The sequence below is a fragment of the Lytechinus variegatus genome, chromosome 11 (genome assembly GCF_018143015.1).
Source record: "Lytechinus variegatus isolate NC3 chromosome 11, Lvar_3.0, whole genome shotgun sequence".
NCBI classification, from domain to species: domain Eukaryota; kingdom Metazoa; phylum Echinodermata; class Echinoidea; order Temnopleuroida; family Toxopneustidae; genus Lytechinus; species Lytechinus variegatus.
This window is the reverse complement of record NC_054750.1, coordinates 27766383-27787581: the sequence shown is the minus strand read 5'-3', so window position 1 is coordinate 27787581 and position 21199 is coordinate 27766383. Positions and strand designations below refer to the sequence as shown.

The following is a 21199-nucleotide window of genomic DNA, read 5'->3' as shown; positions in this document are numbered from 1 at the left end:
AAGGTGAATTTTTTTTTTTTATTAGTTCACTTTTTTTTATAAGAATTTCAACTTTTCTATGGTATCATCTTATAGAGCTACTAAAAATCAATTAAGACATAAAAATCAAACTTGATGAAAAATGGACCTAACCCATTTTAAAAATGAGCTCTTCATATGTAGGAGAAAGGCGGCACAAAAGAACTTGAGTGGAAAAAATGATTAAATGGGGGAAAAGATGAGTAGAAATGCTGGAGAATAAAGGGGACAGGAAACATATTGAACATGATAAACTGGGGCCCGTTTCATCATGAGTTACAAGTATGGTAACTATACGAATACCAATCATAATCAAGATTCCCACGGTTATCACAATAATAGCGATGTTTAAATAGCTGGATTTTAATGAAACGGACGCCAGATGAAGAAAGCAGGCACGGGAATCCATGAAGATTTTTTTTCTTTTTTTTTTTTGCTTCTCGAAATTTGTTTGTAACAAGAAATGACTCTTAGTGGTGAAAGTTATTTTTTTCAGTATTCATACTCAACCAGTGAAAATGAATACCATCATTGTAATAACCAATAAAAAAAAGAAAACAAAATTTTTGGGTCAGTACAACAGCCGGCCCCTTTGATCTTTCCGCGGCCTCTGCCGGCTATTTAGAGTCAGTTTATTTACATTTGTTAAAAACTAAGATTGCTGCATATCTTAACATGTGAAAATTTGAGGATGGCAAGAGCACTAGAGACCTTTTTACCTTATCACGACTTGATCTACTCGTTTCATCTTCCCTTTTAGAATTAGCATAGGCCTATAAGACGCAATACAAACATTGTTTTGTTTTTAAGTGATATCGCGCTTGTGATATCGATACTTTATAAAGCGCAACGTATCGTCTCAGATTTGCGCTTGCTTGATTCGCTGAATCCTTCGCGTCACGTCACGAGCGCGTAACAAAATGAATACATTAATAAATTTGCCAAGTTGACCTTTGTCATTGCGCTGGTGTACGTATTGTCTAATACACGTACAAAACCACAGTTGACGAGGGAGCATCTTACGAAATTAATATTAATGGGCTTATTTTAGCTTCTAATGGATTAAACAAAATGGCGGTAGCTTCGGGGGCCTGGTTTCATCAGTGGTTTCACCCCTAACCATATGCGACTACGACTCCCTCTATCGCTAAATGCGTTTTTGGTAACGTAACGGGCACTGATCAACGGGGAATCCCCATATTGATAATTTATTTACTTTATTTCACAGGGGCGGCGATCCTGGGGGGGGGGGGGACTGTGCTATAAAAAAACCCTTATAAAAAAAATTGAATGGTATACCATTGACTACCATTTATCATACACCATTGATATACCATTGGAATACCATTCGCACAGCACCCACCATACACCAATGGTATACCATTCAAGCCTCAATGGTATACCATTCAAACTAATTTAAATAATTGGGACGTTACTATTACCATATTCATGAGCACCATTTACCATTCATATACCATTGATCAAACACCATTCACCATTGATCTACCATATGGCCACTATAGACAGGTTTACCATTGACCACCATTCACCATTCAGCCACCATTCACTGGCCTACCATTTACCATTCAGCCACCATTCACTGGACACCATTGGCCTACCAATTGCCTTTCACCATACACCATTCGCCTACCATTGACCATACACCATACACCATTCATGTACCATCCACCATCCGCGCACCATTCATCGTACACCATTCGCGTACTATTCACCGTACACCATTCGCGTACCATTCAACGTACACCATTCGTGTACCATTCGACACTCACCATTCAACCACCATACACCGTTCACCATTGATTGACCATTCACTTTACACCATTCTACCATACACCATTGACCTACCATTTACAGTACACCATTGGCCTACCATACACCATTGAACTACTATTCACCATACACCGTTGGCTTACCATACACCATACACCATTGGCTTACCATACACTGTACACCATTGACCTACCATTTACCATACAATACTGTCATACCATACACTCTATACTATTAGTCAACCATTCAAATAACACCATTGGTCATACACTATAGACCACAAGCGTACATTCAATGGTAGACTAATGGTAGACAGAACAAAGATGTGCAATGTATAGTAAGCCAATAAAGTACAGTGAATGGTAGACCAATGGTGTACAGCATATCTCTGGGGTTAATGGTAGGCTTGATAATGGAATAAGTATACACAAGAAAAATAAATGAAAGCAGTTATTTCAAGAACGTCATTAAATTGTTTTTACTATAAGAAGTTTAAGTACAGCATAAATGGCACAGAGTATTCACAAGTATAGACTTTATAATTAAAGCACATAAGTTATTAATATATATGACTTAGTCTTAGCTACTCGTTGATATCTCTGTCAATCTTGTTATGAAAAAATAAACATGTATCAAGACAGATCGAGTTTGATTGAAAAACACAACAAATGAAGACTAACATTTCCAAGAATAAACCTGTTCTCTCTTATTGCTTTTTACATGGATTGAGTACTTGGCAAAACCACTGTTCTGCGTACAAACCTGATACTTGATGTTAAATCTGTGTGTAATTGCTTTCAACAATATTAATAAACATTTTTTTACTGATAAGTTCAAGTACAAAAGAGTATTGACAGGTATGGCATAAAAGCACCATATTATGAATACATGTGACTGCGCGACACGACAAGAGATCAATGATTACACTCCACATAGGTATTATGTTAATCTTCCTGTAAACAAATTTACATGCAAGACAGAATTTGGACAACTAATGAAACTAATGAACACCAAATTTTGAAGATTAAACTCAAATGTGCAATAGCCTTCACATGGCCAAATGAATAAAGGGTACCACACCTAGAAGAAATGAAATATCCCCAAAAGGGGGGAAAATAGTACCCCCATCCCCCAAATTGTTCCCTTTTTTCTTTTCACCTAAAAAGATATATCAATGGCGTGTTTCTACAAAGAATTGTTAAAAAGTATTACCCGCCTAAGTATCCAGAATCCTGGATAAGTTTCCTGTAGAAACAAACGCGATGCAGTTAATTGATAAATTGCATCGCGCAAAATACGGTTTCTCATAACCATCTTTGAGAGGTGGTTATTGCCATGTAAATCCGTTTAACTTTTCTGTAAACATGGGGCAAAATAGCATTCATGTCTGGCTTAAGTGCTTGAACCCAGAAGTGCGATCTCACAGTATACATATATTCTGGCCTGTTTAATCTCGCCAGCTGATCGCGAAACATGTATACCTGCTACAATGAGTGAGATCTACCATGAATTTTGAAATTTTCCTGACGAGATGCAATTTTTGACATACCAAAATGCAATGTTGATGTTATAGGTTGAATTTTCCGATTTCTGCCGTATTTGCGAAGCGAAATGCAAGTTAACCAGATTATTTGGTCTGTAGAAACAGCTTGGTTTAAGAGCGATAAGGTTATTCGAGTCTGGAAAAGATAAACTGTTTTTAATGATTTACTGTAGAAACATGCCAAAAGTTTATCATAAATACAATAAAGATACATTAAGAAATAAATAATATATCACACATAGAAAGAAAATATAATGAAAATAGGGAAAGAAAATTATTAAATTTGGAACACTAAAAAACATAAAAAAATAGAGACCTCTTTTTGCAAAATATATAGAAAATAATATATACAAGATACCCACTTATTTCTTTTCTGTCTATTTTTGCTGTGCTGAATCAGATGAATAACTCAAGTATGTGTGAGAAATAATATGATTATTGTCTTACACAGAATCAGTAGTCAATTGTAATTTTTTACAACCTAGCTTGGACAAAATTTGAATTCATATAATACAAAAAATATATAAATTGTGATTTTGTATATTCATGAGGACTTGAAGAGAACAGTTTTACAAAAAAATAACAACTTTAATTCGTCATAACTTCGTTAATCCTCAAAAAATTTTGATGAAATTTTAAGTGCTTTTTGTTTGTCTGATGTACACTTTGAATTGTATCACATAACTTTCAGTCTCGAGTACCTCTAGCCCTTCAATCGAATGGGTTGGACGACTGGTTACATTTTACACATAAAATAGTTATAAGGAGAATGAAAGGGACCATAGAAAGAAAGCATGAGAAAAGGGGAGATTTTGGTAGGGAGAGAATGAATCAGAAAAGCATCATGCTGAAAATTTCATTAACATCTAATAATAACAAAGTTATTGAATTTGAAATTTTAACAATATTTTGGTAAAAAAAATAACCTAATGTACACATGATCGTCAGGAATATTTGCTAGGCTTATTGTATAAAATGAAATCATAATTATTTAATATTTTCATACATGTGTGTATGATATGTCCCAAGTATCATATCATTATTTCCAGCAATGAATATCTTCACATTAAAGGTCAAGTCCACCACAGAAAAGGTTGTTTTGAATCAACAGAGAAAAATCAGGCAAGCATCATGCAAAATATTTCATCAAAATCGGATGCAAAGTAAGAAAGTTATGACATTTTGAAATTTCGCTTATATTTCACAAAATAGTTATATGCACAATTTACCCACATGCATATGAGAGAATCGATGATGTCCCTAACTTTTTGGTTTGTTTTTCATTGTTTGAATTCTACAATATTTCAAATTTTACAGATTTGACAATAAGGACCAACTGGACTGAACCAAATAATGTTAAGCAATGGTAACTCCACATGTTCAGTGAGAAATAAAACTTTATTTCATAGGTCAATGGGGAGAAAATTATATTTCATATTCAAAAAAACAAAAGAAAAGTGAATGAGTGATATCATCAGTTCCCTCATTTGCATACCGACCAGGATATGCATATAACTATTAAGTGAAATTGAGTGAAACTTAAAAATGTCATACCTTTCTTATTTTTCATCCGATTTTTATGTTTGATTTTTCTCTTTTTAATCAAATCAACATTTTGTTAGGGTGGACATGTCTTTGAAATAAATTTTCACTCCATTTTTTATAATTCTCGGAGGACAAAGTGTAAATAAGCACGACTTCTTGTAATAAAATACAAAAGAACAAGTGGGGATATGACATCAGCTTGGGAACGTCATGGTCTAGTGGTTCTGACTCTCACCTTACAAACAGAGGGTCATGAATTTGAGTCCTAGCCATGGTGTGTTTTCCTTCAGCCCGAAATTTATCCACACTGTGCTGCACTAGACCCAGGTGAAGTGAATGGGTACCCGGCAGAATTAATTCCTTGAAGCTGTAATAAGAAATATTGGATGAAACAATGCAAAGGACAGTATATTAGCTAAGGGTTCAAAACATCAATGCTTGTCGTGTGTGTAAGCTTTCTTTAGAAGTTCATATATTTTTGTAAATATCGAGAAATTTGCAGTATACACTACCATTCAATTGAATGGTGCCAATTAACAAATACCAACAAAACATTTTGTAAAATATGATAAATAAATTTATGTTTAACCATAGATGGGAAGAAAATAACCTATTATCTAATGGGAGGCCCCAATGATGACAAATACCACAACAAATGAATACCTGAGGACAAAGCGTCCACCCCTCCCCCTCAGCCAACATACTGATTTTTTTCAGCTATGCCACTGCAGGAATACAATCTGTTTTATCTCATGAAGCTTTGCAATTTTTCCTACTGAAGAAAATTCTTACACACATACCTTTCATAACTCCATTTTTTTCTTGTACACGGCACGTTTTCTGTGTTCAACACCCGTCGTGTCATTCCCAGATAAGGCTGGACCATTAACCTTATCATCCAGTGTATCCGTCGTCCAAACTTTGAAAATGAAATAAAATCAATTTGAGTGTTGTAAAATCTGCATGTATGTGCAGATACAAACAAAAATAGAATACTAATATAGTAATAGAAAAAGAATGATCTTAGAACTTTAATTTTAGAGATATTTTTCATGGATCTCTGATTACCAGCCCAGAATTCAAGAAAACAATAAGGAAATGTGATATTGTTCAGCTTAGTTCAGACAAGGCTGTATTATAACTGTGCATGATTTATACTAGTAATAGCTATGTCATCTGAAATCAAATTTCCAGAGCAGCAATTTTCAAAAGGAGGGTAATCGACATAAATTCCATTTCCCTGGTATTGACAATCGCAGAAGCGGATCCAAGTGGGCACATTTGACCTGGGGTCCGTTGTATATTTAGAGTTGCAATAAATCGCAACTCTAAATATCATGCGCAACTTGATTTTCAACCAATCAACAGCGCGCATTTGGGACTTGCGATTGATTTTTTTTACCTGCGTTTAAACGCAACTCTTTCTGCAATGGACCCCTGTGCCCCCACCTTGAGAGCAAGATAAGAATGTGGCTTTCTTACACAAGTGTTCCCCCCCCCCTTCGAAAGTTACAGCAAATATTTATATTGAAAATATTGTCTCATACAAGAGGATCTCTTTTTTGGTTTGCTTGTTATTCAAAGTTTCCTTGGGAAAATCTGCCCCACTACCCCTTTGAGAAATCATGGATCCGTTCATGGACAATCATATGTCAGTGGATGAATTCCAGACATTGTTTTAGGCAAGTTTTGATCAGTAAATAAATAAAAACAGATAAAATGTGATCACAGGACAAACTTAAAAAAAGGATAAAATTTACTTTAAAAATTGATATGCCTAGCCCCATGAAAAAATCTAATAATACCCTCCCGCATTAATGCTTCACAAGTTTCACACCAGCCAACTTCGAGCAAAACTCCCCACCAGAAATTGTCTACACACATTTTGAGGTCAATACACAATATGCCCACCACTTTTCAAAATATTGCGGATTGCTTGGATTTGCCGTCATGTTGATATGGACCGAAGTTATGCGACCAAAAGATTCGCATGTGGCATGTTGGCTGTTTGTTCGCCACATGTAAGCATGATTTGTTCGCTAACTTCAGTCCCAATAAACATTACAGCGAATCCAAGCAATCCGCGAAGTGATGTCTACGGATTGGATCAACTCATCGAGATCGAAGACTAAATACAGCCGTTCCAGATATTTTGAATTTGAAAAGCGGTGGTATTAACATCGAAATGTGACTGAGAGACCTGTCATGACATTTGGGAACAAATTTTGGTGACGAGGTATGCTGGTAATCAGCCGGTGCAAAACTGCATTAGCGCCATTTTTCTCTGCATAATTATTGCAGCCTCTGTAGAAAAATTGAATAGGAATCGTTTGTCACTCTGTCCAGTCACAGTTCCACACACAAAGTGCACATTTCACCATACGTGCCATGAGTGGTAGAGTGTAACTTTATACTAATTATAGGGGCTGCGTAGCCTTTATCATTTTTTAAACTTTTTTAAGTTTAGGACCCCTTCCATCATAGGCGGCGGAAGCGGGGGGGACGTGTCCCCCCTAAATTTGAGGAGGGGGGGCGGTCCCCCCCTAAATTTGTTTTTTTTGTTTTTTTTTTTTTTTTTTTTTTGCTTGTCAATTTATTTTCCTACGTCCTCCTTAAAATTTTTGGGTTGAGACCCTTTTTTTTTTGGCTTGTCAAAAATTTTTGGGTTGTCCCCTCCTAAAATTTTTTGCTTCCGCCGCCAATGCCTTCCATGTTTCACCTCCATTTTATCTCATTTACCAACATCCATCAAAAACAACAAATTTATAGGCCTAATTCCAAAACATTATTTGTCGCGGCAAGTTTTCAATTTCAGTGAATTAACGTTGTGCAGTATAGGCCCTACGTGTTTCACAATTAACGTTTTGACAGTCTTGACATTAGATTAACAAATCATTCATTCATGAATTCAACGTATTCAGAGACGGTTATTGTAAAACATTGACAATAAACATCAGGCAATATGAGCGAATTACTAATCTATTCAATGCTCCCCGAGCTAAACTCAGCCAACACAAAGCATAAGCACTCCCTATCGTCATAGGCATAGCCACGTCCCGGCCGCGTAGAGCAGCGGCCAGCGCCAACGGGGCAATGGCGGTGGCAGTGTAGTGGTCGTGGCAGTACACCGACATCTAACATTTTGAGACAATTTGAGAAATAAATCAAAGAAAATTGTTATAGAACTTACTGTTTAGACTTCTACAAATGACTTTGAAGTCGCTGTCCGAATCTGACCCATGTTCCTTTAGTTTTTGATGAATTATCGACGGACTTATCAACAGCAAAACGGCGGTCCCGGTAGATGGAGTTTTCTTTTTCAAATATTGTAATTGGCGGTTAGACGCACGTGCGCGCGCGTGCAATAGAGCTAGCTAGCAAGCAGCCAATTAAGCGGCCCGGCCCTGCTTGCCAACGCATATGGGGGGGGGGAGGGGTGGATTAAAACCAAATCAGGGGTGTCTTCTTTTTCCTCTCGATTGCTTCTGGGTTGGAAACCATGATGGCGTGAGTGCCACTGTTTTCCTTGGATCTTGGAATCTATGAAAAAAGTTTTCGATCCCTTCACTTTTTTTTCCTGTTCTCTCTCTTATTTTCTTTTTTATTTTCGTTGTCTTTTTTTCTGTTAATCTTTCTTTTCTTCTTTGCCTTTTTTCTTTTCTTGTTTTTTCCCCTTTATATATATTTTTTTTACTCACTCCTCTTAGTTTTAATTTGCTTTTGTAATGATTGAAATTGAGATTTCATTCAGTAGATTTCTTTTCTGTTACATTGTACTATACCCTGTATGGCGGCAGGGAATTTTGATAGGGGTGAGGGAGCAAGACCATGTGGATAAATCATTTCAATCAAGTAATGCCGGCCTATAGAATAGCTCTCCTCTTTATAAACGCCATCCACAAGTGGGAAAGAATATTTAGGGTCTAAAAATAGAATTTTGAAAATATCATTTGTAAAAAAAGGGTGAAATAATTCATGATTGGAAGCAGCTATAATAGCGTACAAATGGGTTCAGATGGGGCTTTTGACGTTGCAGACAGACCAAATCAGGGTTTGCGGATGGGAATTTGATAGAGGTTGGGGGACCAAGACAACCAACAGTGAATTCATTTTGAGCAAAATATGGGGCATTGCAAGAAACTTGCAATCGAAGCAATCGAACGCAAATCAATTTCAGACTCCAAAATCATGAGAGTCATACTTTTCATTGCAAACTTGCAACTGATCCATAAAAAAATCCAAATTGATATGTTCTAGATAAACTTAATGTATCATCACCTGTAAATTTGCATCTGATCAAATTTTGGAATTGATTGCAAATATCTTCTTGAAACATCGATAGTTCTTTTTACAAAAAGCGGCAATAAACAAGCAAAATGATTATAAAAATAGAATAAAACTTATTAATTAAAAATTAAAACCCTTTTTATCAAAAAAGATTTCATTGACCGATTGATTTTATTTTTGCACCCATTGCATCAGATTTAAATTTAGACGGTAATATGTACAATTGTAAAATATAACAAATTTATAATATTGTATCATAACCACTGGATCAATAATATTTAAACACATATAGACCTTTTACTTAATAAGGACAAAGACAATTTAAAAGAATGAAAGAGACCATGTTTACAATCATGAGCGATTACACTTGATTTGGGGAAGCTGCTCGCATAAAAGTCACAGGTCAAATATTTAATTAACTCTAAATACCTTTTAATCTTTGATATATTTTCTTTAAATCTTCGGAATTATGTTAATGGGTAATGCAATTGGGCATATCATTCACCATTAACACAAATGGCATTCATTAGGCAAACACCACTAAGCCACTATAGCTTTACAATTATCCAACATGATTATATACACCACTAGGCACATACTACTAAGACACCATATTGATACCAATCATACCATTGTAGAGGCACATACTACTGAGACACCATTGAATACCACTGAGGCACCATTGTATACCACTGAGACACCATTGGGTATATAATGGTATACCATGCAGTCATACCATTAGAGGCACATACTACTCAGCACCATTTGACACCACTGAGACACCATTGGGTATAAGGTATACAATTCATCATACCAGTCATACCATCATAGAGACACATACTACCGAGACACCATTGAATACCACTGAGACACCATTGTATACCACTAAGACACCATTGGTGCATGGTATACCATTCATTATACCAGTCATACCATTAGAGGCATACTGAGACACTATTGAATACCACTGAGATACCATTGTATACCACTGAGACACCATTGGATGTATGGTATACTATTCATCATACCAATCATACCATTACAAGCACATACCACTGAGACACCATTGAATACCACTGAGACACCATTGTATACCACAGAGACACCATTGGGTATATTATGGTATACCATGCAGTCATACCATTAGAGACACATACTACTGAGACACCATTGAATACCATTCATTATACCAGTCATACCATTAGAGGCATATACTACTGAGACACTATTGAATACCAGTGAGACACCATTGTATACCACTGAGACACCATTGGTGTATGGTATACCATTGATCATACCAATCATACTATTACAGGCACATACTACTGAGACACCATTGAATACCACTGAGACACCATTGTATACCACTGAGACACCATTGGATGTATGGTATACTATTCATCATACCAATCACACCATTACAAGCACATACCACTGAGACACCATTGAATACCACTGAGACACCACTGGGTAAATGGTATACCATTCATCATACCAATCATATCATTAGTCACATACCACTGAAACACCATTCGGTATATGGTATACCATTTACCATTAAATAAACTACCAATTACCATTAAGAACTTACCATTGAAACACCACTTAAATACCATTCGCGTACCATTTACCATTCAGATCACCATTCAACTACCATTCGGCACCATTCAAATACCATTGGCGATTTTTATAAGGGAAGTACTATAAAAGTTCCTTTTTTATGCAAGAAAAATGCCCCTCACGCACGTGCACTTTGCCCCTTTCATCTAAGGAGGATTAATTAATTGCATTCCCATATATGCAGTGCCATATACCAAAAATGCCCCCTAGGCCTCATAAACGGGTTGTGCAACTAATTTTACCTGAGAATGACCCATTCTAGGTGTTACCAATAACATTTTCAGCTAAGTGCCCATTTTTACGAAAACAAAATACCCCCTAAAAAGTGTTCTGTGTCCCTTTAACATGAGAAGGCTCTGTTTTATATGTGAGCAATATGAACGGTCCCCTTGCCTTGTTGCAAGTGCCCTTTCTTGTATCAGTGCCCTTTTTACCCATCAAAAGTATCCCAAAGAACATGTGTTGTTCCCCTTTTACTTGAGAAGGACCCGCTTTATGAGTTATTGCTCCAGCTGCCTTCTTGTAAGTACCCAATTACCAAATTTATTGTATGCAGTGCCCCTTTTTACCCAACTTGAGAAAAGATTACCTATCAAATGTGTGCTGAGCCTCTTTCACCTGAGAAGGACCCGTTTTATGTGTTAACGAGTGCCCCCTTTGCCTCTCATAGGTGCATGTTTTTAATACCAAATAAGTTGTCCTTAAAAAAAAAACTCTTTTCGTGCCAGCACATGACCGAGCACCCGGTTTCTTCATTTAGTATAGCTTCCTGTTTCCTTCTGCAACTTTGCCTTTAATCGCATATAATTCCTTTCGATTTGCGTTGCCCCTTTCGTCACTTCTCTTTCTTGTGATAATGAAATTCATCCATTTTGACTTCTGATTATTTTGATATGCCCTTATCTATACTTATGATAAAATGCAATATTTTTTCTAGTTTGTTCAAAATGCTGCCTGTTAATGTACCGATGGCGTCTCTTTTGTGTTCCTATTATTATAAGTGTATGCTTCATCTCATTGCGGCCACCTAACTCCAATAATATACACTGTACACTGATCCATTCAAATCTACCAGGATCTATAAAGTATGTATGATCGAAATTTTCATTGTTACACTCACTCTGTCTCACACACACACACACACACATTGCAACAATCACACTGGTGCTAACTGTATATCAATACTTCTTTTTTTTATTAAGAATTGCATAGTTCAAGATTCATAAAAATATATTCATGTTACAAATATATCACTTCAAAACACTTTGTTTTTCAAGGTGTAAAAAGTTTGTAAACACTTTGGTATATGTTCAGTAGACAATCCAGAGGGGTGGTTTATATTTATACAAATAAAACAAATACACATAAAGATATAATGGCACATCTCATCTCATGTACCAATGTGTCAAGCTTATATGAAAATACTGTTCACATGCATTGTATTTCCCTGGCAAATGTCAGGAGTATAAAACAATTTATCACCATTGTCATGAAGTGTCACAAGAGCCCGGCATGAGAGGCCAAAATCTCAATAAGTTTTGTTAAAACAATTTATTATGATATCGGAACTATACTGCCAACCATCTAGAACACCGCAAAGGTGATAATTTGTTGAAAAATAAAATATTACATGTACATGTATAATCAAAGTAGGCATGCATGATGATGTCATTGCAAAAACAAATTTGTTATAGATAATGAATTATGCGTATACTATAGTGGCAACCCCTGCAACCTTGTTTAATCAACATGTTATAGAATATACAACTTTCTTCATTATATTTGACACAAATATTTCAAGTCAAAATGTAAGTTTTTATCAATATCATTAATGATGTAATAAATGGACGAGAAGGTGGCATTGGTGAAAAGTGAGCAGTATAACTGGATTTAATCCTGACAAAAACTGAAAAAGGCAGTATTCCCGATACATTTCTGTTGGCATTCATGGGTCATGTTATGTAACATAGAGGTTTATCCAATACCAACTTGTGATTGCTTTTGGGGTCTGTGATTGACTTGTAATTCATTGCAAATTTCTTGAACTACTATTTGCTCAGAAAGATCTATCAAACAATTTTTACGTTGACACACAAAAAAATATATTTCAGTCAGATTGCATAGTTTTCAAGGAGAATATACAATAATTAAGAAGAGAGAAATGGCACATCAATCGTTTCAATATATTTGGCGATAAACACAAACTGACATATACACGTATATTGACAATATTCATTATTATGTTTGCTAATGACATACATGCATACATGTGAAGTCAACTTAACTAGCATATTTTTCTTGTTTAACAATGTAAGTGTCTTTGCTAAGTTTGCTTACAGCATTCTAAAACAGGTTACTGATGGAATTTGGCAAAATGTTTTATTGTACAAGCATAGAGACTTCTTGAAAACAAGTCGTACATTTAGGCATTTCCAGGTATCTACTGTGCATCACAAAATAATTGTAAAAAAATGTCAGCTTACACACATAGGCTCGTATTCTGTACTCGGGTTTATATTAAACCCTGGTTTAAGTTCTGGTTTAACTATGGAAAGCCACAAAAATTGGAGCACAAATTCCTAGCAGTACCAATCCACTTTATTAACTAATTTGAAACTCAAATTATCAACAATTGTAGCCTAAAGAAAAGATAACTGAGGAATTTTTCTTCATTATGAAAGCAAATGGAAACGAAAAAGTAAACATAAGAGATATACAATTACAACATTAATTTTTTAAATATTGGCTCCCCCTAATTTTAGCACAAAGTGAGACCGTGGTCTAAGTTAACCCTGACTTCAGAATACAGCCCATAGTGTAAAAAATATATACAAGGCCAGCTTACAAATATATATATATATATAAATACCATAATGTGTAGGATGGCACTCATAACTACATTTCATAAACAGATTTTTCATCTGACAAGTTATCAGATCTTAAATCTTTCCTTGACCTTGATTGGCCGAGAAGCACTGGAAATCTGACCGTTACCATGGTAAAATGTCAGATAGAATGTCTGCCAAGTCCTTTCATGAAATGCTCCTCCAAAAATTTATTTGAGGACAATTGGTTCAATCACATTTTATCGGAAGTTGAGGCCCCGAGGGCTGTTTCATGAAGCTTTTCATAACTTACGCATAACTTTTCATAAGAGAGATAACCCTTTCTTGTGCTATATAACGAGATACCCAAATTTTACCTGCTTTAATATAATGGGAGTGCATTTCCTAAAAGTAAAACTCTGATAAAATCTGGTTAACTATTGAAGTTTTCATTCAGATGTGTGCTTGTGAATGTTACTATATTAAGATCAGGAGGGTGTTTCACAAAGATTTAAGTATGACTTAAGAGTCGCACTTAAATGCTAAAAAGTATATGATATGTTACATGCAACCTCATTGATTAGGATGCAGTAGTGCGTGTCCTCTATTTTTATAGCATGATCTGACCTGTGCAGTCATGCCTTTTATACCGTAAGCAAGTAGGCATTAGGAGCAATTCTAAGTCATATTTAAATCTTCGTGAAACCAGTGACACATTTGACATCAATGATCCCATGGTGTTAGTCCCTTGTGGCTGTCTCTGTGAGTGGTCCCTCTTCTTAGTTTGGTTTGTGGGTTGGTGCCATCTGATTGGTGGAGAGCATGGAACTTCCAAGCAAATGCTATCATCGCAATCTAGGATTTGATCATGAACAAAAACAAATGGACGAAATCAGATAAACTGAACTGTAACTTTATCGCTTTTTTTCAATTTGCACATTATTCTCATGGTACAATGCCAATTCGTCTACTACCAACTCGCCCACTCACCACATGGTCTACTTTCATTTAGTCTAATGCCATTCCGTCCATGAAAATTTCAGCTAACAACCATTTGGTCCAATCATCACCTCGTCTGATCACCATTTCGTCTCATAACCACTTGGTCTAATATACATTTCATTTTCATTCATTTTGCACAATTTAACACTTAGTCCAATTAGACCAAATGGTATATGGACTCAATCCCAGCCATGGCGTAATTTCCTTCAGCAAGAAACTGATCCACAATGTGCTGCACTCAACCCAGGTGAGGTAAATGGGTACCGGTAGGAAACAATTCCTTAAAAAGCTGTGTGCGCTATGAATGCCTAGCTTAGCCGGGGAATATAGGAGTGCCTTGAGCACCTAACAAGGTGGATATGAGCGCAATATAAATACCCTATATTATTATTATCAATGGCTATTGGACCAACTGGTTATTAGACGGAATGCATTATATCTAATGAAAGACGACCATGTGGTGAGTGGACAAACTGATGGTAGACCAATTGATAGTAAACGTGTTGGCATTAGACAAATTGGAAATAAACCATTCTCATAAGATGATATTCCTTGAAATGGTCTGTCTATAATGGCGTTATAATTTGGAACCTTTAAGAAATGTGCATTGTTTAAACTTAGTTAGGGAGTGCATCCATACCAACTTATACGAACATTAAAGACAGGATAGAACTATTTCAATGAAAAGTTTAGACCAAGGACAAAGTGCAATCTTAGGTGAGCCACTGCCAAAAAGAGCTTTCAAAAGTTGCCAAAAGTCCTTGTAAATCATCATCAGATTCAATACAAAATGATTCTAGGAAAGTATGCAAATAGTATGCAAATAATAGAATTCATCCCCCTGTAAGAACATAATAATTTTCCAAAGTTTGGCCAGTTTTGATAAGAAACTTACAGGTACAATGTGCTGTGCTTGGTTGTCAGTCTCTAACTTCTGCAGCTCTGTCTCGTTGAAGAGCGGGAACCGGACATGCTGGATGACACTGTTGATGACCTTCATCAAAGGCACACCTTGGACAGCCTGACAGAAAAGAATGGCAAAGAACAGTAGCTGATCATACTAAATGATTTCATGGTATTACAAAATACACTTGATATGCTTTCTTCTCTCTTCTAACTGCTGCATTGTGACAAACTTGGTTACATTACAACTTGAATTATGTCATTTATAAAATAAAATTCAGTTGCATTGTGCAGCTTCAAATCTACTTTTTATTTACTTGGTCTACAAGCGATTAGTCTCCTTCTCAGATAGTCTATAACCACATGGCCTTATCCAATTTGGTCTAATTCTCATTTAGTCTAACGGTATACAATAAATTTGGTCTAATACCAAATTAGTGTATTTTTTATTTAGTGCCAAGTTGGTCTAATTGTAACTTTGACTGCTTTTTATTTTTTCTTTGTCAAATAAAAATTTGAACAGTTCATATAGCCATATAGTCTATGTGGTGTTAGGTAAGTGGATGTTAGATGACAGGGGTATACCCTAACTAGAAATTAGGTTAAGTAGGAAATGGGTTAAATGACAATCAGACCAAATGGGTTAGTAGACAAACTGGTTGTAGACAAAGGGGTATCAGACCATTTTGGATTAGACTAAATAGTGCATACAAAGTGGGTGTATACCAATCAACAATTCACCGGGTTCATTGTACTTACAGAGTTGACCGATGCCCACTCCTTGATGGTTTCTAAGATGTCTATCTCGTCCATCAAGAGACGACTGCTCTGCAGGATAACCGCAAGAGCTTGGTCCGAGAGTTCCTGGAACTGCTTAGTTCTGAAAACTTCCTGAATGTGAATGATAATAACAATAACCATTATAATAATAATTAGAAATTTTAATTTTCATGAGGATGAATAAAAAAAGTCTGTCATTGGTTGTTTGATTGATGTAACAGATGAAAGCAAATTACAGTTGGTCGATTGATATATCAAATTTTGTCTATTGTTTTTTAAGATACGATGAAAGTTCATCTCATAGGGACAGACTCCTAACATATTATCATAGAGCAATGTGCATGTGTGATACAAATGAAAAAGGAAATCAAAGGATGGTCTAGACCATGCATGCCCTTCACCAGATTTACCAACTTATTGTTTAAAAAAATATATAGAAAATTATGAAAATTAGAAGGATGAAAATAAGGGTTGGCTGGCATTTTTTTCTCAAAATCACTTAAAAGAAAAGTTTTCCTACCATTGGCAGGACTAATTAAGGTAAACATTTTTCAGGGTTTTATCTCACCTGAGTATGCTCCTCGATAAAACCCAGTGTGGTGAGTTTGAGGTCGTCTTGGCCGTAGGTGACTGCAGCCTGCATGGTTTCACAGGCAGTGGCTATAGAGAGGTTTCTAATCAGGTACGCATTACACAGCTTCCTCAGCTCGTCAAGACCATACTCTATGCTAGACGCTAGCACATCAACAACCTGAGAGAGAGAGAGAGACAGAAAGCGAAAAAACGAATATGATTTATTTGCATTGGCCCTACTGCATCAAAATAATTACCCAAGAATAGTAACTGATATTTCACAGAGATTTTTCCCATGTTAAATCAATAACAGAATGATACTTACCTGAGTTTTGCAATTTTTCCTGGTACATTTTATCAACACAATACAGTGTATTTACAGGGAATATTTGCAATACAACTATTTTATACAAATGAGAAATGACAGAAGTAGAGCTAATGAAGAGGAAAAGGGATTATAAAGTGCAAAGTGCAAGAAGAATTTTCTAGCAACTGAGAGGCACAAGACAACAATAATGGTTATGATGATGATGGGATGGGGAAGAGAAAGAATTTATGGTGGCAGCGGTGGGATGTATTGGTCATTGCCTTCCCATTCATGACATACAACATCATTCGATATCATATTTGATCAGAATTCTAAAAGGCAATATATAAGTAATATAATTATTGCTGCATTTTGATATACTTATGTAGTTAGTATGATTAGAGTCTATTAAGTGCAAGGGATAGTGAATATTTCTATTAGATTGTAAATGTGCAGAATATATAGTGCTTACTTTCTGAAAAATTCATCAATCAGATGATACTGATGCAGTAAAAAAGTGCCACTTAGAAATGAAATAAAAGCCTGAAAATCATATAAAATGAAGTATTTTGTACACAAAAATAGCGATTTGTATGGCCTGAAACAAAGTTTCTAGCTCTGGGCGAATTAAGGATTTCACCTAATTCAGGATTTGACATTAAAATTGGCATCCCTGAAAGGAGAAGAGTAGGCCTATAAGAGGACTTCTTTCTTCAATATATTTTGCAATGATCCCTTAAAAAATGTACCATGGATCCATAGTATTGGCCTTGATCCATGGAATTTCTAAAAGGGTTGGGGCCCCCCACATCAGATATATTTGGAAAGCTAGTCAGTCTGCAAATATAGTGCTGTGAAATGAATTTTTCAGGAAAATTTTGCAAGAATTGCATCTACAGGCAAACTCTGACCCTAAATGTTCTAGTTACCGTCTTCGCACAGAGTGATGCACAGTTAGTGTAGATGAACTCCAAGACCACCATGAAGATATCAGGTTCAACGTCAGACAGCACTAGAGGCACGTTGGTGCTTGTCTCCTTCACGACCTTCTCTGCAAACATCGCCTTGAAGACTTCACATCTCGACACGAGGAGGCAGCGGTGCGCAAAGATGTGCTGCCGTGACTCGCCGACGATGAACTTGACATCACTACATGCAATGACATACAAAGTGAAGTATTACTGATGAAGGCCACTAGAGATAGACCAACAAACGTCATAATAACTTCTCTTATCTAAAGATAATATTGATGATTAATATAACAGATCAATTAGTACTAGTACCATTACCAATAAATCTTTATATACTTTACAGATTTTTTTCTACAAAGTATATATGCATAAATATTTCAATATATACTCATGTGCTCACGCAGCTCAGTGATGGACTGTGACCCCGAGGAGACAAAGCATTGGAGGGGCACAGCATTGTTTACAAACAACGCTGTGCCCCTCCAATGTTTTGTCTCCTTTGGGTCACAGTCCGCCACCGTGCATGCACTTAACTTGACAGAAGAAACAAAATAAAGTGAAAAATGAGACAAAGTGCACATGAAACATAATAAAAAAAATATATATTTTTAACAGCTGTGCATATATTGACCCCCTATCTTTTTAAAATCCTGCTCACACCTGCCCTAGCTCGATCCAGCTCAACAAGCTGCCAACGCCACCGGTACCAGCTCGTCCACCACCATCACCCCCACCCCCGTCATCTTCTCTATCCCAGCTGGCTGGCGTACGCCTGCACCGTACCCACCAACACAGCTCCTGTGGCTGTGCACAGTACAGCAGCCGCAATTATTATATATACCGGTAGTTTCATTTCTTAATTTCTCTCACTGCACAACTCCGATCCAGCTTACCTAAATTCTTTGCAGTTTATTAACCGGCCCATCGACCTGGCGAAGGGCACAGGATCTCCCTTCATCAGAATTTCGCTTCCCATTTTTACATCCCTTCAAAATAATATTCCGAAAACAGATGCCGTCGAAATGAAGCAGATCGGTTACCATGAGACAGCTTCCGTTAGCAACCGGGGAACCTTCGGCAGCGCCGTCGCGCCTATCGGGGATGAAACTTTCGAAAAGGTACCGGCCGGCACCACTCCTCGATGCATCGCGCGCTGAGCACATGCCCGCCCTCCTGCCAGCGACACCTGTCGGCGGTTCGATTTCTAATCGGTGGTCGCAAAGCGGGGGTGGGGGAGGGGATGATAGGTGAATTGCGAAGGGTCTCTCTAGGTTTCCTGAAATTTATCAAAATATCCTGAAAATATCAAAATGGACTGTTTCGTTTTAGATTTGAAACATATGAACACCGAAAATTAAAATCTATGCGAGCAAGCAAAACAGATATTTTTAGATCAAGATTACGAGAATATATGGGAGTGTCATATAGGGCCTATATTAATCTTATTAATCTTTCATCATACACACCACGCCCTTTCAAATATAAACGTGCCAAACACGCATACATCACAAAAGTTTTGAGGGGTTATTGTGATTTTCTTGAATTTTTCAATAAAAACAATATTAAAAAAGTTTTGAGAGGTCGATGCATATGGTGCAGTGTTCTTTTTACCCTTTTCTATACAAGAAAACTAGTTTTGTAATAGATTTTGACACAATAATAATAAAAAAAATCACTTCTTTCACATATCCCTTTTCTCTTATTTTGGTCATGATTTTTTTCTTTTTTTGGGGGGGATGAACACAGCCACTGAAGCCCACGCCCCCGTCCCCCACCCAATCTACATGCAAAGGCTTTATGACAAAAATTTTGCTCTAAATCAAATATTTCTCTCACACATTTTTTTTCCCTTTCAACTTTCTATCTCCCCCCCTCACTTGACATTTCTCTATTTCCTTCTCTTTCTGTATAGGGAAGGGGGGGGGGGTCTCCAGGGGCCTTGGCCGTATTCCCTATTTTTCCTTTTTTTACTATATAGTCAAATTTTCCAACCAATGGTGGTGACATTGAAGCTCTTTTTTGTTTGCTTGTTGGGAGGGAGGGGAGCAATGTCCTCTTTGATAGCTAGTGCCCCTTTTCTGCTTGGCAACAGGTACATCTGTTATACCTTGGTCACATTTGTTCTACGGCGGCTGTACGGCGAGTCGAAAACAGCCGTTTCAACATTTTTTGTACCAGCTACATATAGGTAGTTTGAATAAAAATTGATAAAACGACTGTTTTCGACTCGCCGTACGGCCGCCATAGAACAAATGTGACCAAGGTACATCTGTTAACAATTGATGAACAATTATGAATTATGAACATGTACATATAACTACAAATTGATATGATCTGAATCTGGTAAAAAAAATTGTATTACACCTCTTTAATTCCCTCGCACAATTCTGGATGGATCCGCCCTTCCCTTGACACTCTCTACAGTTAACCCTCAAATATTCCACATCATATCGTCGCATGCACCACGAACCGTCCTCTCTGCGCAGATACAGTGCGCTATCGCGCCTCGCGATTTCACCACGAACCGTCCTCTCTGTTACGATGCCCACTGTGGTGTAAATAATTCACTTTAAAAAAATATAAAGATACGGGATGAAACTTTGGAACCTGAACTATCGAACAAAGACACCGGTAAATAATTTGCCCTCCTTGTAGGTTCACTTATTGCTTGTTTTAAAAAAACTTTTTTAAATGCGTTCTCTGCAAAACTAACTTTCGCATCGAAGTGTGCAGAGAGGACGGTTCATGGTGCGTGCGACGATACGTACCTTCAACTAAAAACTTATATCAAGGTGTATTTTGATTATATATTTCTATAAGACATTTCTTTTCTTATTTTGAGCATATGATTTCCTCAATTCCAGTAACACATCTCTGGAAATATATATGATTTATAAAATGCAGCTTAATGTGACTTTAAAACTTAGAGAAAACATGAACATGCTATTCATTCTTTAGAACAACTTTATTTTGCATTTCAAAAACACAAATGTAAAAACATGATCAAAACTACATATAGAAATGCACAAGCTTT

The 21199-nt window shown here is 36.6% G+C and overlaps 1 protein-coding gene across 2 annotated transcripts; it reads right to left on the bottom strand.

The window, feature by feature from the left end:
- Positions 1-14252: 14252 nt before the first annotated feature.
- Positions 14253-19322, bottom strand: LOC121424002 (BTB/POZ domain-containing protein 19-like). Of its 2 annotated transcripts, none has more exons than XM_041619563.1 (6): positions 19059-19322; positions 18124-18343; positions 16883-17065; positions 16294-16425; positions 15527-15652; positions 14253-14484 (listed from the first exon to the last, which is right to left on the bottom strand). In XM_041619563.1, exons 1-6 carry the CDS (start codon positions 19139-19141, stop codon positions 14353-14355), a joined length of 876 nt encoding a protein of 291 aa, XP_041475497.1. In that variant the 5' UTR covers positions 19142-19322; the 3' UTR covers positions 14253-14352. The 2 variants fall into 2 exon arrangements, with proteins under 2 accessions (XP_041475497.1, XP_041475499.1); XM_041619565.1 differs by lacking the exon at positions 19059-19322 and adding an exon at positions 18826-18912.
- Positions 19323-21199: the final 1877 nt, after the last annotated feature.